This window comes from Notolepis coatsorum, assembly GCF_963971535.1.
Source record: "Notolepis coatsorum genome assembly, chromosome: 1".
Classification (NCBI taxonomy): Eukaryota; Metazoa; Chordata; class Actinopteri; order Aulopiformes; family Paralepididae; genus Notolepis; species Notolepis coatsorum.
In genome coordinates, this window is record NC_140165.1 from 1097649 (window position 1) to 1111505 (window position 13857).

The window sequence follows — 13857 nt, forward strand, 5'->3', positions numbered from 1 at the left end:
AGGCAGGGATAAAGAGAAAGAATGAGGGAGAAAGAGAAAGATAGTGAGAGAGAGTGAGAGAGAGAGAGAGAGGGATGGTAAGGCAGGGATAAAAGAGAAAGAATGAGGGAGAAAGAGAAAGACAGTGAGAGGGTGAAGCACTAGGGTTTCCACGATACACCGAATACTAGAAAAGTATTGCGACACCCAGCTGTTAGAAACGGTCCTCCATGTTATTAGTATCATGTGCCCTCTCCTCTCTGTCCTCATGTGGGGCGACAGGGACTCGGGAGGTAGAGCAGTCGTCTGGCAATCCGGAGGTTCCCGGTATGATTCCCGCTCCTCCCGGGCAGCGTGTCGAATCGATGTGTCCTTGAGCAAGACACTAACCCCTAATTGCTCCCGATGAGCAGGTCGGCACCTCGCATGGTCGCCTCCGCCGTCGGTGTGTGAGTGAATGGGTAGAATGTGAGGAACAACAAATCCCAATCAACCGTGTTGAAATGGCAATAAGTTTCTATCTAAAGCGCTTTGGATAAAAGCTCTTATATAAAAAAGCAGCCATTTACCATTTACCCTCTCTGCCAGCACCATGTACCCTCTCTGAGTCTCTGCCAGCAGTCCAGCTCAAAAAACTACAACAAATATTTCACTCCAGGCAGCTGGGTGGCGCAGCGGACATTGCACTCGTTCACCAACGCAAGAGACACCGGGTTCGACTCCGGCTGTCTGCGTTGCCTCCGGCTTGGCCCGACCGTCATACTAACTCATTGGCAGAGTTAGCGGGTGGGAAGTCAATGGGTGGTAATCTGGACGTTGTGGACAGCGACTCCTACAGGTCGGTTGGTGGACGCCTGCACAGCTGAGACAGGAGATGGCGGGGGTAGTGTGAGCCTCCCACACATTACACCTCGCCAATGAGAGTCCGCGCTGGCAGGTGAAAAGATGCGACAGGCTGCCTCCTCGTGTACCGGAGGGACACGTGATGCAAGGCTTCTATCCTCCCTTACAACCGGCCAGTGGGGGGCATATGCGAGCAACGTTCAAGACAGGGAGGGGAGAATTGGAAACAGCGAAATTGGGATTGGAGAAATAAGTGGAAAATAAGGAGAAAAAGTGGATACAATATATATATATATTTCACTCCGTGCTGAATATTATGCAAATAAAACCTTAGTTCACATCACTGTTCATAAATGTATTAAATAGATATTGATTTAAATCGACGTCGAGTAGTTGTATAGACTAGATTAATTTAATGGATTGATCCAGATGAATTGCACCCACGTTGGCCGGTACTAGTGGTGGGGGAAATATCGATACAGTATAGTATCGCGATACTTTGCGTGGCGATACTGTATCGATACAGGGACGTCAAGTATCGATATTCTATTATTAAAAAAAAATAAGGAAGTTGCATTGTTCATTTCAATACCTGTAATAGTACAGTAGTCCACACACTAGGGCTGTCTTAAATACTTTGAAGCTTCGAATCTTCGTTCGATGGGCATGGGCTTTGAATATGAAAAGAAAATTCTATTATGTAAAAAAAAAAATATATATATATATATATATATATATATATATATATATATGAATATTTTTATTTCTTATTTTTTTGCAGAATCAACTCTGCCTCTCTTTGTTAATTACAACAAGCGATGCTGTTTGTTATTTAAGATGAGGTCGGACTCGGCACTGACAGATTTGTGTTCATTGTGCTGCTTTTATAAAGCCTCAAATGAAGGCTTACAATATTTCATGAAAGCAAAGTGTTTAGTTTGTCTAAGATTTAAAAAGGTTTAAACTTTACAGCACTGACAAAGTTGAACAAAGTGCTGTACAAGTCCCACAACATAAAAAAATAATAATAATAAAAACAATTATAAATTTTTTTTCTCAAAGCTTCGAATTAAAATCGAATCTCGGCCCTGAAGCTTCGAATTCCAAAAAAAATCGAAGGTCAGCCCTACCACACACACACACACACGTGTGCATCCAGTTAAGTTGGAATATGACTGTAATACAAACAGTTCAGTTTGTCAGGTACATGCAACACAGATTACAGTGTTGACATCTGTCTGCTTGAGAAAATACCATGTTCTGCAATAAAAATTATTGAAGTGAGATGAACAAACTGAACTTTATTTGATTAGATAAAACATGTTGACAAAGTTTTACTTTGCAGTTGAAAAAAGGTAATAAATTGCAATATATCGCAATATTAATATCGCAATACTATCATATCGTGACTCAAGTATCGTGATAGTATCGTATCGTGAGGCCTCTGGTGATTCCCAACCCTAGCCGGTACAGAGTATTCATTTCCTGTTACGGCCAATAACCAATATTTACCTTTAACTAGGGCTGGGCGATATAACGATAACAATAAATATCACGATATATTTTAATAATCGATATCGAAAAAGAATATATATCGAAAAATCGTTTTTTTTTAAATTTCTTTTATATATATATATATATATATATATATATATATATATATATATATATATATTTTTTTTTTTTTGTGACCTGCAACAGGGCAGTTTTAAAACCAGAGACAGTGGACAGACTTGTCTTTCTTGCCTGCAACTTAAAGTAATGGCTTTGCTTGTCCAAATGACAATACTGACCAAATTGAGATTTATTTTTCTCTTGTCCATTTATTTTGTTTGCTTTCTAATTTAAAATACAGTTTGAAACCGTCTGTACACAGTAGGCTATGTGTGCTAGCAGAGCTAGACTCCAGTCACGAGTCACGGTGCACATGTGCGTGGTTTGTCCCCCAAAAAAGCGCCAAAAGATAGAAAAGAAACTAGCAGAGCCAGAACTGTTCAACTCCCCTGGAGCCACAGCCAGCAGAGAAGCCGGTTTACTTTAGCTTTTAAACCAGCTGCAGCCTGAGAACTGGAGTGTGAGGGGCTGTAACACTAAAGATGGCGGCAACGACAAAGAATTGCTGCAAAATAAACATACATCTGTTGTTTAAAAAAGAAAAAAAAATGTACGTATAACAATTTTGATAATTATCGATATCGAGAAATATGATAACATTATCATATCGTTATCGCGATATGATTTTTTGCCATATTGCCCAGCCCTACCTTTAACGACTACGATTATCTTGGAAATGGACGATGTTTAGCGTGTAATAAACTACAAACTACAGTGTGTAGAAACTAGGGCTGACTTCGAAAAAAAAATTGGAATTCCAAGCTTCGGGGGCCGAGATTCGGTTTTAATTCGAAGCTTCGATACTTTTTTTTTAATCTTTTATTTAAATAAAAAAAAAAAAATTATGTTGTGGGACTTGTACAGCACTTTGTTCAACTTTGTCAGTGCTGTAAAGTTTAAACCTTTTAAAATCTTAGACAAACGAAACACTTTGCTTTCATGAAATATTGTAAGCCGTCATTTGAGGCTTTATAAAAGCAGCACAATGAACACAAATCTGTCAGTGCCGAGTACGACCTCATCTTAAATAACAAACAGCATTGCTTGTTGTAGTTAACAAACAATTGACAACAAAGAGTTTATTTTGCAACAAAAAAATATATATATATTTTTTATATATTCGAATCCCATGCCCATCGAACAAAGCTTTGAAGCTTCGAAGTATTTAAGACAGCCCTGGTAGAAACAAACTCTTTTTTACATGTTGGACTAGAAATAGTGTCTGTCAAATGAGCCATACTATTGTCTCCATAGCTATAATATAGATACAAGATAACTTATACAATAGTGTCCGCAAAGATTGTGAAATATCGCGAAAATGGTCATGAAAAGCTGGCGCTAGACAGTGAAGGATGGGGGAAGCTTATGGCGCTCAATGTGTTAAAGGGCCACTTCATACAAATTTATTTTGCACATAATCTCACACACATCCAAAAAACAGTTTTGCACACATTCATTTAGTTTGTCAGTTATTGAGCGTACGGTATATACGTTTGAATATGGCCACCGCCGGTGATGTCATCGGGGGACATTGAATCCTTGCGTTGTGTCAATTACAGCACCGTGAAATGATAAGGTAGCAGTCCCTGCTAAAGACAAGGTATTGCAATTTTCTCATCGACATCATTTCACGGGTAATGCTGTAATTAACACAACGCAAGGATTCAATGTCCCCCGATAACATCACTGGTGGTGGCTAGGGATGGGTACCGAATTCGGTACTTTTAAAAAGGTACCTACCAAAACACGCCGGTACTACAGAGTATCGATTCACGTGAGATCCAATGGTGCCTACTTTCGGTTATGAGAAAGAAAGAAAAAGTCCGATGACGTCACGTTTTGTTTACAGCAAAACGAAACCGCACGTTAACCCTTTCACTGCCACACGACAGAATGTTAACCCTTTAATATCACACAACCGACGGCGATGCTCCATCATTAGCATCATTAGCTCCGCATCCGCGGAAAGTGTAGCTCAGTTTTCCACCTCTGCTCTTGCTCTCTGCTACCATCTCCAAACTTCCACTCCTTTCGAAACCTTATTTTATTATGTGCTCGCGCTGCCGCGGTGGGTTTTCTTTTCAGCGGTCGGCTTACTCCTTCCATATAGTTTCACATATTTGTAACTTATTTAACGTTAAGCTAACGTTAGCTAATCGTTGGATATAACGTTAGCTCCGTAGGGCTAAGAGTAGACGGAAGAAGAGTAGCGCATGTGACGTTGGTAAACAAGCCACAGGCTGTTCTGTAAGACCAAACACACCGCAGAGCGGGTCTTCTCCAAAGCGAGCGAAAAAAGAACTGCTAGAATACTCAATCAGCAGCAGAGTAGTTCATTGCTGCTAAGATTGAAATACTTTCATTTATTTGTCATTTAAATATATAGATGTGTATTTGACTCTTTTTTTGATCAGCAGAATAGTTAATTGCTGCTAGAGTGGTTTGGTTACCCTTGTTTTATACTTGTTATTTTGTAAAATACAATACCTTTATTTATTTTGTATTTAAATATATAGCTGTGTACCTTTTTTAGTTAATTTGTTAAAACATATTTTTTTAAATAAACATAACATTTATTTAAAGATATGTGTGTGACTGGTATATAGTATATATATGTTGTTCTAAATAAATAATAATAACTATTTGTATAGCACCTTTCATACAGGGGATTGCAGTTCAAAGTGCTTTACATCAGTAAGATGTAAATAATAATAAAGTAATAATAATACATTATTTATTTATTAAATATTAAGTTTTGAATTTTTTTTTATTTTTACAACTGAGGTAGGTAGATTACATTTTTAGAGACTAAAGTACCGAAAAAAGTACCGTTGGGTACCGGTATCGATTCACAGGTGAACTGTACCCCTAGTGGTGGCCACAGTCAAACTTATTTACTCTCAATAATCGTCCAACTAAATTATGTGCGTGAGATTATGTACAAAATAAATCAGCATAGTTGAATTGGTGAAGTGCCCCTTTAAGTGTTTTTGTGTGTGTGTGTGTGTGTGTGTGTGTGTGTGTGTGTGTGTGTGTGTGTGTGTGTGTGTGTGTGTGTGTGTGTGGTCCACTGCAGAGCTGGGTATCCATCAGCGGTCCATTCATTAGCATCCGTTATGTAACTTTACTGCAGAGTCCTTGGCTACCGGCCACCTCTTACTCTCTCTCTCCCTCTTCTCTTATGTTCTCCTCCTCCCCTCCTCCCTTGTTCTCCTCCTCCCCTCCTCCCTTGTTCTCCTCCTCCCCCACCTCTCTTGTTCTCGTCCTCCCCTCCTCCCTTGTTCTCCTCCTCCCCTCCTCCCTTGTTCTCCTCCCCCCCCCTCTCTTGTTCTCGTCCTCCCCCCCCTCCCTTGTTCTCATCCTCCCCCCCTCCCTTGTTCTCCTCCTCCCCCCCCTCCCTTGTTCTCCTCCTCCCCCACCTCTCTTGTTCTCGTCCTCCCCCCCCTCCCTTGTTCTCATCCTCCCCCCCTCCCTTGTTCTCCTCCTCCCCTCCTCCCTTGTTCTCCTCCTCCCCCCCCTCCCTTGTTCTCCTCCTCCCCCACCTCTCTTGTTCTCGTCCTCCCCCCCCTCCCTTGTTCTCATCCTCCCCCCCTCCCTTGTTCTCCTCCTCCCCCCCCTCCCTTGTTCTCCTCCTCCCCCACCTCTCTTGTTCTCGTCCTCCCCCCCCTCCCTTGTTCTCATCCTCCCCCCCTCCCTTGTTCTCCTCCTCCCCTCCTCCCTTGTTCTCCTCCTCCCCCCCCTCCCTTGTTCTCCTCCTCCCCCACCTCTCTTGTTCTCGTCCTCCCCCCCCTCCCTTGTTCTCATCCTCCCCCCCTCCCTTGTTCTCCTCCTCCCCTCCTCCCTTGTTCTCCTCCTCCCCCCCCTCCCTTGTTCTCCTCCTCCCCCACCTCTCTTGTTCTCGTCCTCCCCCCCCTCCCTTGTTCTCATCCTCCCCCCCTCCCTTGTTCTCCTCCTCCCCTCCTCCCTTGTTCTCCTCCTCCCCCACCTCTCTTGTTCTCGTCCTCCCCCCCCTCCCTTGTTCTCATCCTCCCCCCCTCCCTTGTTCTCCTCCTCCCCCCCCTCCCTCATTCTCCTCCTCCATCGTGTCACTCCATCCCATAGGTTATTATCCCTCCTCTCCCATCATCCCACCTTGCCCTCCTCTAGACTCTAGAGCAGCGGTTCTCAACAGGGGTGCCCTAGGGTGCCAGGGGTGCCTTGAGATTAAAAAAATTTAAATTAAAATCTTTTTGGATTACAGAAAATTATCACTAAAGTGCTATCTGTTGCAGCTGCACTGTTTTCCATGAAAATAGCATATTTGGATAAGTTTGACCATTTCTCAAAATCATTATTTAATAAAACACAGAAAAGGATCACCAAGTTACTCTGGATAGAAAAAACCTTTACAGACAACATTGAGACAAAGCTTCCTGACACATCTCCATTCTCCATCCAAACTCTTGGAAGAACTCATTGAAATCTCATCTGATACCACCTGGAGAGCTAGTTTCAGAGTGTGGTGCTGAGTACCAAGTATCTCATGATGCAGCAGTTAAGGTGTTGATACCATTCAGCACCACATATCTGTGTGAAGCTGGCTTTTCATCCATGACAGCTCTGAAAACAAAATATAGGGCCAAGTTGAGCCTTGAGGATGACATGCGTGTTGCCTTGTCAAAGATCTCCCCACGTATTGACCGTATTATTAGCCAGCAGCAGCAGCAGACCTCGCATTGAGCTAGAAATGTCCGAGTGAACGAGTGCTTATTTTCTGTATTTATTTATATTTTTTGAGAAATGGTAACTTGGTGATCCTTTTCTGTGAAATGGTCACACTTATCCAAATATGCTATTTTTATGGAGAACAGTGCAGCTGCAACAGATAGCACTTTAGTGATCCTTTTCTGTATTTAAAAAAAAATATACATGATTTTCAGTTTGAGAAATGGTCACACTTATCCAAATATGCAATTTTTATGGAAAAGAGTGCAGCTGCAACAGATAGCACTTTAGGGATAATTTTCTGTAATTTTATTTAAAGAAATATGCTATTTGATTTACTACTACAAGCAAGTGTAATGTCAACCGTACTAAGCCATTTAGACCTGAAACACCTGTTAATAATGCATTATATAGCCTGCATATATACACACAAATGTGTTTCCCGGTTTCTTAGGGTGTTTTCACACCTGTAGTTCGTTTGCTTTGTTCCGATTCAGGGAGACACAGGGACTATAATGATACAATGTTGCACCTGTCCTTTAGTTCGTTTGTGTTCACACGGCTGTGTTAACAGCGGACCAAAACAAAAGCATGCGCGAGCAAACTGTCACTCATTGGTCAGATTTTGGGGTGTGTGTCTCCCCCTCCCCCCCCCTAACCCTGACTCGAGCCTGACTTTACTGATGACCGCGGGCAAAGAGAGAGAGAGAGAGAGAGAGCGAGAGAGCGAGAGAGAGAGAGAGAGAGAGAGAGGAGGCGTTGTCCCGCACGGTGCTGCTGTTGCAGCGTCACTACAGACCCCGGCTCTCCTCTCCTGCGCGGCGGCGGGGACACAGCTGACTGACACCCGACAACACAAACACCATCTCAGGGTCTGCTCTGCTTGTTGTATCTCCGCTGTAACAACGTGTTCGACAGACCTTTCAAAGCCCCTTTCCCTCATTCGGTCACTAAACTTTCTGTACACTGCAGTGTTCTTGTGCGTGTTCTCCAGCATCTGACGAATGTGATCGTCTGCCCAAATATCAACGAGGCATCGCTGCTCCACGTTGACCCACGACTCATTATTATTATTATTGTTGTGTCGGTTTGTTAAGTCGATTGCATTCTCACAGCGTACGAGTCGCGTCGGGTTCGTTTGGAAGTGCGCCGAGATCACCCTCTCTAGGTGGTCTCGGCCCGCTTGTTTTGTTCCGCAACAGAATGTGATTGCTGTGTTCATATATTATGCCCAACTGAACCGAAATAGGGGGGAAACGCTCCAGGTTTCGGAACAACAGCTCCAAACGAGCCAGGTGTGAAAACGCCCTTAAATAAACATTATTTTGAAAGCAAGCCCTTTTGTCATCATTGTAGCAAAAAAGACAGGACCGGAAAAGTCTTTATCGTATGCAGGGGTGCCCTGGAATATTTCTTTGGACACAGGGGTGCCCTGGAATATCTTATTGAACACAGGGGTGCCCTGGAATATCTTATTGAACACAGGGGAGCCTTGGCAGCAGAAAGGTTGAGAACCCCTGCTCTAAAGAACTCTCTCCTCACAGCCCTAGTGTGTATGTACCGGTGTGTGTGTGTATGTGTGTGTGTGTGTGTGTGTGTGTGTGTGTGTGTGTGTGTGTGTGTGTGTGTGTGTGTGTGTGTATATGTGTGTGTGTGTGTGTGGGGGTCTCTCACCCTCTCCTCGGCACTGCCTGCGTCCGTGGCCACAGCCGGCCCGTCGGGGGTGTCGGGGCTGTGTGGCGCGAGGTGCTTCTTCACCGTGGGCTCCTGGTTCAGCGTGGTGTAGCCCACGTGTTCGTAGATGGGGTTGATGGTCATCTTGGCTATGTACTCTGCCGCCTGGCCAGAGAGGAGAGAGCCGTCAGTTAGTGGTTAGGGATGGGATGGAATATTCGAAAATTCAATCCCATATCTACAGTCGATTTTCATGTCAAAAAAATCGAAAAAAAAATGTTTTATTATTTTTATTTTTTTAAGCAAACCATTCTTATTTCATTCCTTTTTATATTTAGAGGCAGCCTAACTGATCTAAAAGATGCACATGCTACTGTTTCTGTTTGTTTATTAAAACCGGTTGATAGAAGTGCCTATTTATGTGCAATACCATTTGATTTTAATGATCCATTCTATTAAAAAGAATAACTGAAAGTGAACATTTTAACTGAATTTAAACTAAAACAGAAAATAACAATATATTTTTAATAAATATATATATATATATTTTTTTGTGGTTGAATATTCAATCTCAAGAACCAGCGATTATCGAATAGCACTTTTGCTAGAAAGTCCCATCCCTATTAGTGGTGGGGGAAAATATCGATACAGTATAGCGTGGCGATACTGTATCGATACAAGGACGCCAAGTATCGATATTTTATTATGCAATTTTTTATCGTTTTTTTGTATAAGGAAGTTGCATTGTTCGTTTCAATACCTGTAATAGTACAGTAGTCCACACACACACACACACACACACACACACACACACACACACACACACACACACACACACACACACACACACACACACACACACACACACACACACACACACACACACACACACACACACACACACACACACACACACGTGCATTCAGTTAAGTTGGAATATGACTGTAATACAAACAGTTCAGTTTGTCAGGTACATGCAACAGTGTTGACATCTGTCTGCTTTGAGAAAATACCATTTGCTGCAATACAAATTATTGAGGTGAGATGAACAAATCAAAAAACTTAATTTTATTAGATAAAACATGTTGACAAAGTTTTACTTTGCAGTTGAAAAAAGGTAATAAATCGCAATATATCTCGCAATATTAATATCGCAATACTCAGCATATCGCAATCTATTTTGAATCGCAATAGTATCGTATCGTGACTCAAGTATCGTGACAGTATCGTATCGTGAGGCCTCTGGTGATTCCCGCCCCTACTGTCAGCAGTGCTGAGAGATCAGACGGGACACGATAATATAATATAATATAATATAAGATATTCCTTTATTAATCCCCTTGGGGGAATTACGGTGTCATAGCAGCGTGGGGGAGGGGAGGTTCAGATATGGGCAGGGTAATAGTAGAAAGACATACTGTAAATATAGGCAATACAATTTTATTTGAATATTAAAAACATGAGAAAAATAAACAGTGTAAACTAAGGTGCAGATGGGGGTCTGTATGCCCTATTGGTTATATTATTGGACAGGGTGGTAACCAATGAGTGTGGCTTTCCAATGCTACCCCACGTGGGGATGAGCGAATCGGGGATGTAGGTGAAAAGTCACGAGCGAAAACAGGAAGTAAGAAATGCGCCGAATGCATTGGAGTCGATGAGAAAATGGAAACCGGCAGACCTTTTTTTTTTATCTCACATTTGACCAAAATCGCTCTATATCACACATTTCTAGGGATGCACCGATCCGATATTGGTATCGGTATCGGCCACCGATATCAGTCAAATAGCTGGATCGGGTATCGGTTAAAAGAAATCGGAATTTGTTTTTTTTATAATAAATAAAATAAGAAATAACCATTCAGTACATTTATATCTATGTGTTAATTTGTTACATTTAGTTTCACTAAGTTAGGAAAGTAATGTTTTAAGTCGAGCCTGATGTTGCCTTGTTGCACAAAAGAATGATCCCAGTCTCTTCCACACAGTGACAGTGAGGCTAGAGTTTATTCATTGAATGAATGAAGTTTATTTTCTGTCTTTGTTTACAACAAATCAAAAACACACTTGTGATCCTTTACAATTTTTTTTTTATTTTTTTTATTTTTTTTTATTATTGCAAAACAAAACTTATTAAAAGTCAGTACTCAACACACAATGTATAATGAAACTTTCAGTAAAGGTGGTTAAAATATATGCAAGTACAGAAACAGGATAAAACAAAAATAGTCAATAATAACATTTTAACCGTATACAGTGTATATCCAGCGAAGTTACAATTATATAAATGTTAGTATATAATATACCCCTAATACCTATTTTCTAAAACCCTACACACATATGCTCCAGCTCAAACCCCCCCCTCCCGGACCCCCTCTTGGATAGTACCTCCATTATCCCTCACTCCTAACCAGACACCACCATTATAGGCTAGCTTTTATTCTCTCCACCACTTAAGATAAGATAAGATAAGATATTCCTTTATTGATCCCCTTGGGGAAATTCAGGCATCATAGCAGCATGGGGGGGAGGGGGGGAGGGGTACAGGTAGTAAAACAACACAGTATACAGGTAGTAAAAGACAACACAGGCAGTGTAAACAAATTGATCAATATGGTCAATATAATTTACTATCTGACTAGCTGAGGAATATTCACATTATTCACAGTGTCACATGAGGTGCAGTATGCAAGAGGTAGTGTTATAATAATTTACTATCTACTGAGTATACATTAATCAAAGTACCAGGGTAGTCTACTTTGTCCCCCTTGGGTTCCTATAAGTCCCAGGTCAATGTCTGGTAGCAGTCGCTGTCGCTGCCCCCTGTTGTGGGGCCTGGAGGCTGCTAGTCGCTGCCCACTGTTGTGGAGCCTGATGGCCGCTGGTATGAAGGACTGTCCGAGGCGGTTAGTTGAGTGTCGGGGGGGGATGAGTCTGTGGCTGAACGAGCTTCTCATCTTGACTAGCTCGTCGTAGAGGGGGTGGTAGGGGTTCTCCATGATGGCATCCAGCTTCCTTATCATCCCCCTCTCTACCATCACCTCAAGTCTAGGTAGCTCGACTCCCACCACGGAGCTAGCCTTCCTCACCAGCTTGTTGAGCTTGTTGGTGTCCCTTGAGTTGATGTAGCCTCCCCAGCATGCCACAGCATAGAAGAGGATGCTGGCCACAACAGACTGGTAAAAAGACTGCAGCAGTTTGTTGCACACATTGAAGGACCTGAGTCTCCTCAGGAAGAACAGCCTGCTCTGTCCCTTCCTGTAGAGGGCCTCTGTGTTGTCCGACCAGTCCAGTTTATTGTTCAGGTGTACCCCAAGGAACTTGTATGAGTCCACCATCTCCACATCCACCCCTCGGATGGAGATGGGAATCGGGGGGGGCCTCTTCTTGCCCCTCCGGAAGTCCACCACCAGCTCCTTGGTCTTACTGGTGTTGAGTTGGAGGTGGTTGCTGTCGCTCCACCCCACGAAGCTCTCCACCAGGGCTCTGTACTCCTCCTCATCATCGTCGGTGATGTAGCTTACGATGGAGGAGTCGTCTGAGAACTTCTGCAGGTGGCACCCGCTGGAGTTGCGGCAGAAGTCTGAGGTGTAGAGGGTGAAGAGGAAGGGTGACAGCACAGTTCCCTGGGGGGCGCCGGTGTTGCTCACCAGTACGTCAGACTGACTGTCCTTTAGTCTGACGTACTGTGGCCTCTCAGTGAGGTAGTCCTTGATCCAGGCCACCAAGCCGTGCTCCAGCTGCATCGCAGAGAGCTTCTCCGCTAGCAGTGACGGCTGGATGGTGTTGAAGGCGCTGGAGAAATCAAAGAACATGATCCTCACTGAGCTGCGCGGCTTTTCCAGGTGCGTGTACGCTCTGTGGAGCATGTAGATGATGGCATCCTCCACCCCGATGTTTGCCTGGTATGCAAACTGCAGGGGGTCGAGGGAGTCACGCACCAGGGGCTTGAGGTGTTGCAGGACCAGTCTCTCAAACGTCTTCATGACGTGTGACGTCAGAGCGACTGGCCTTACTTACTTACATACTTATCTTGTCATGCACAGTCTCTGGAGCGCAACAGTAAGAAGCATTTTGTACAAAAGTATTCTGTACTTCTGTATGACAACTATTAAAGAAACTTGAAACTGTAGTCGTTGGGGGTGCTGGGACGTCCCTTCTTGGGCACCGGGACAATGCAGGAGGTCTTCCAGAGCTGGGGCACCCTCTCCAGCCTCAGGGAGAGGTTGAAAAGATGCTGGAGCGGTGCTGCCAGCTGCTCTGCACATACCTTGAGCACCCTGGGATTGGTGTTGTCCGGTCCTCTGGCCTTGTTTACATTAATTTTTGAGAGCTGCCTACTGACCTGACTGGTTGTGATCGTCAGGGTTGGGGGTGGTGGGCAGTCTGCTGGTGTTGGGGGTGGGGTGCCGTTGCTGATGGGTGTGGGGGGGTGGGGGGTGGGGGGGCTGCTTTGTAGGTGTGATCTGGTGCTGGTGTCGATGGGTGGGGGGAGGGGTGTGGGGAGGTCACTCTGGTCAAAGCGGTTGAAAAACGCGTTGAACTCGTTTGCACGCTCTGGAGGGCCCTCCACAGCTGTGCCCTGCTGTTTGAAACCAGTGATCTTCCTAACCCCCGCCCACACCTCCCTGGTGTTGTTGGCCTGTAGTCTGCCCTCCAGCCTGTCCTTGTAGCTGACCTTGGCTGCCCTTAGCTCTTTTTTGAGCTCCCTTTGGACAGCCCTGGCCTGCTCAGTGTCCCCTGCCATGAAGGCCCTCTTTTTCCTGTTTAGCAGGTGTTTAATGTCCTTGCTAATCCAGGGTTTATTGTTTGAGAAGCAGCGTACCCTCTTTGTGGGTACGATGCTCTCCTCACAGAACCTGATGTAGTCTGTGATGCAGTGGGATAGTCCGTCAATGTCATCACCGTAAGCCCTCTCAAACATATCCCAGTCTGTCGACCTGAAACACTCCTGTAGCTCCTCCTCGACGTCGTCAGACCACTGTGGGACAGACATGGTGGTCGGAGGCTGCCTCTTAATGAGAGGCGTGTATGTGGATACAA

At 43.9% G+C, this 13857-nt stretch overlaps 1 protein-coding gene across 1 annotated transcript in view; it reads right to left on the reverse strand.

Annotated features, from left to right (window-relative positions):
* The window catches only part of LOC311240365 (N-chimaerin-like), a gene marked incomplete at both ends in the record, with an annotated part of 43458 nt that overhangs the window by 432 nt on the left and 29169 nt on the right, over window positions 1-13857 (reverse strand). Inside the window, 1 exon segment of the mRNA XM_084328949.1 lies at window positions 8815-8979. Within this exon segment, the coding sequence (XP_084185075.1) occupies window positions 8815-8979 (165 nt within the window).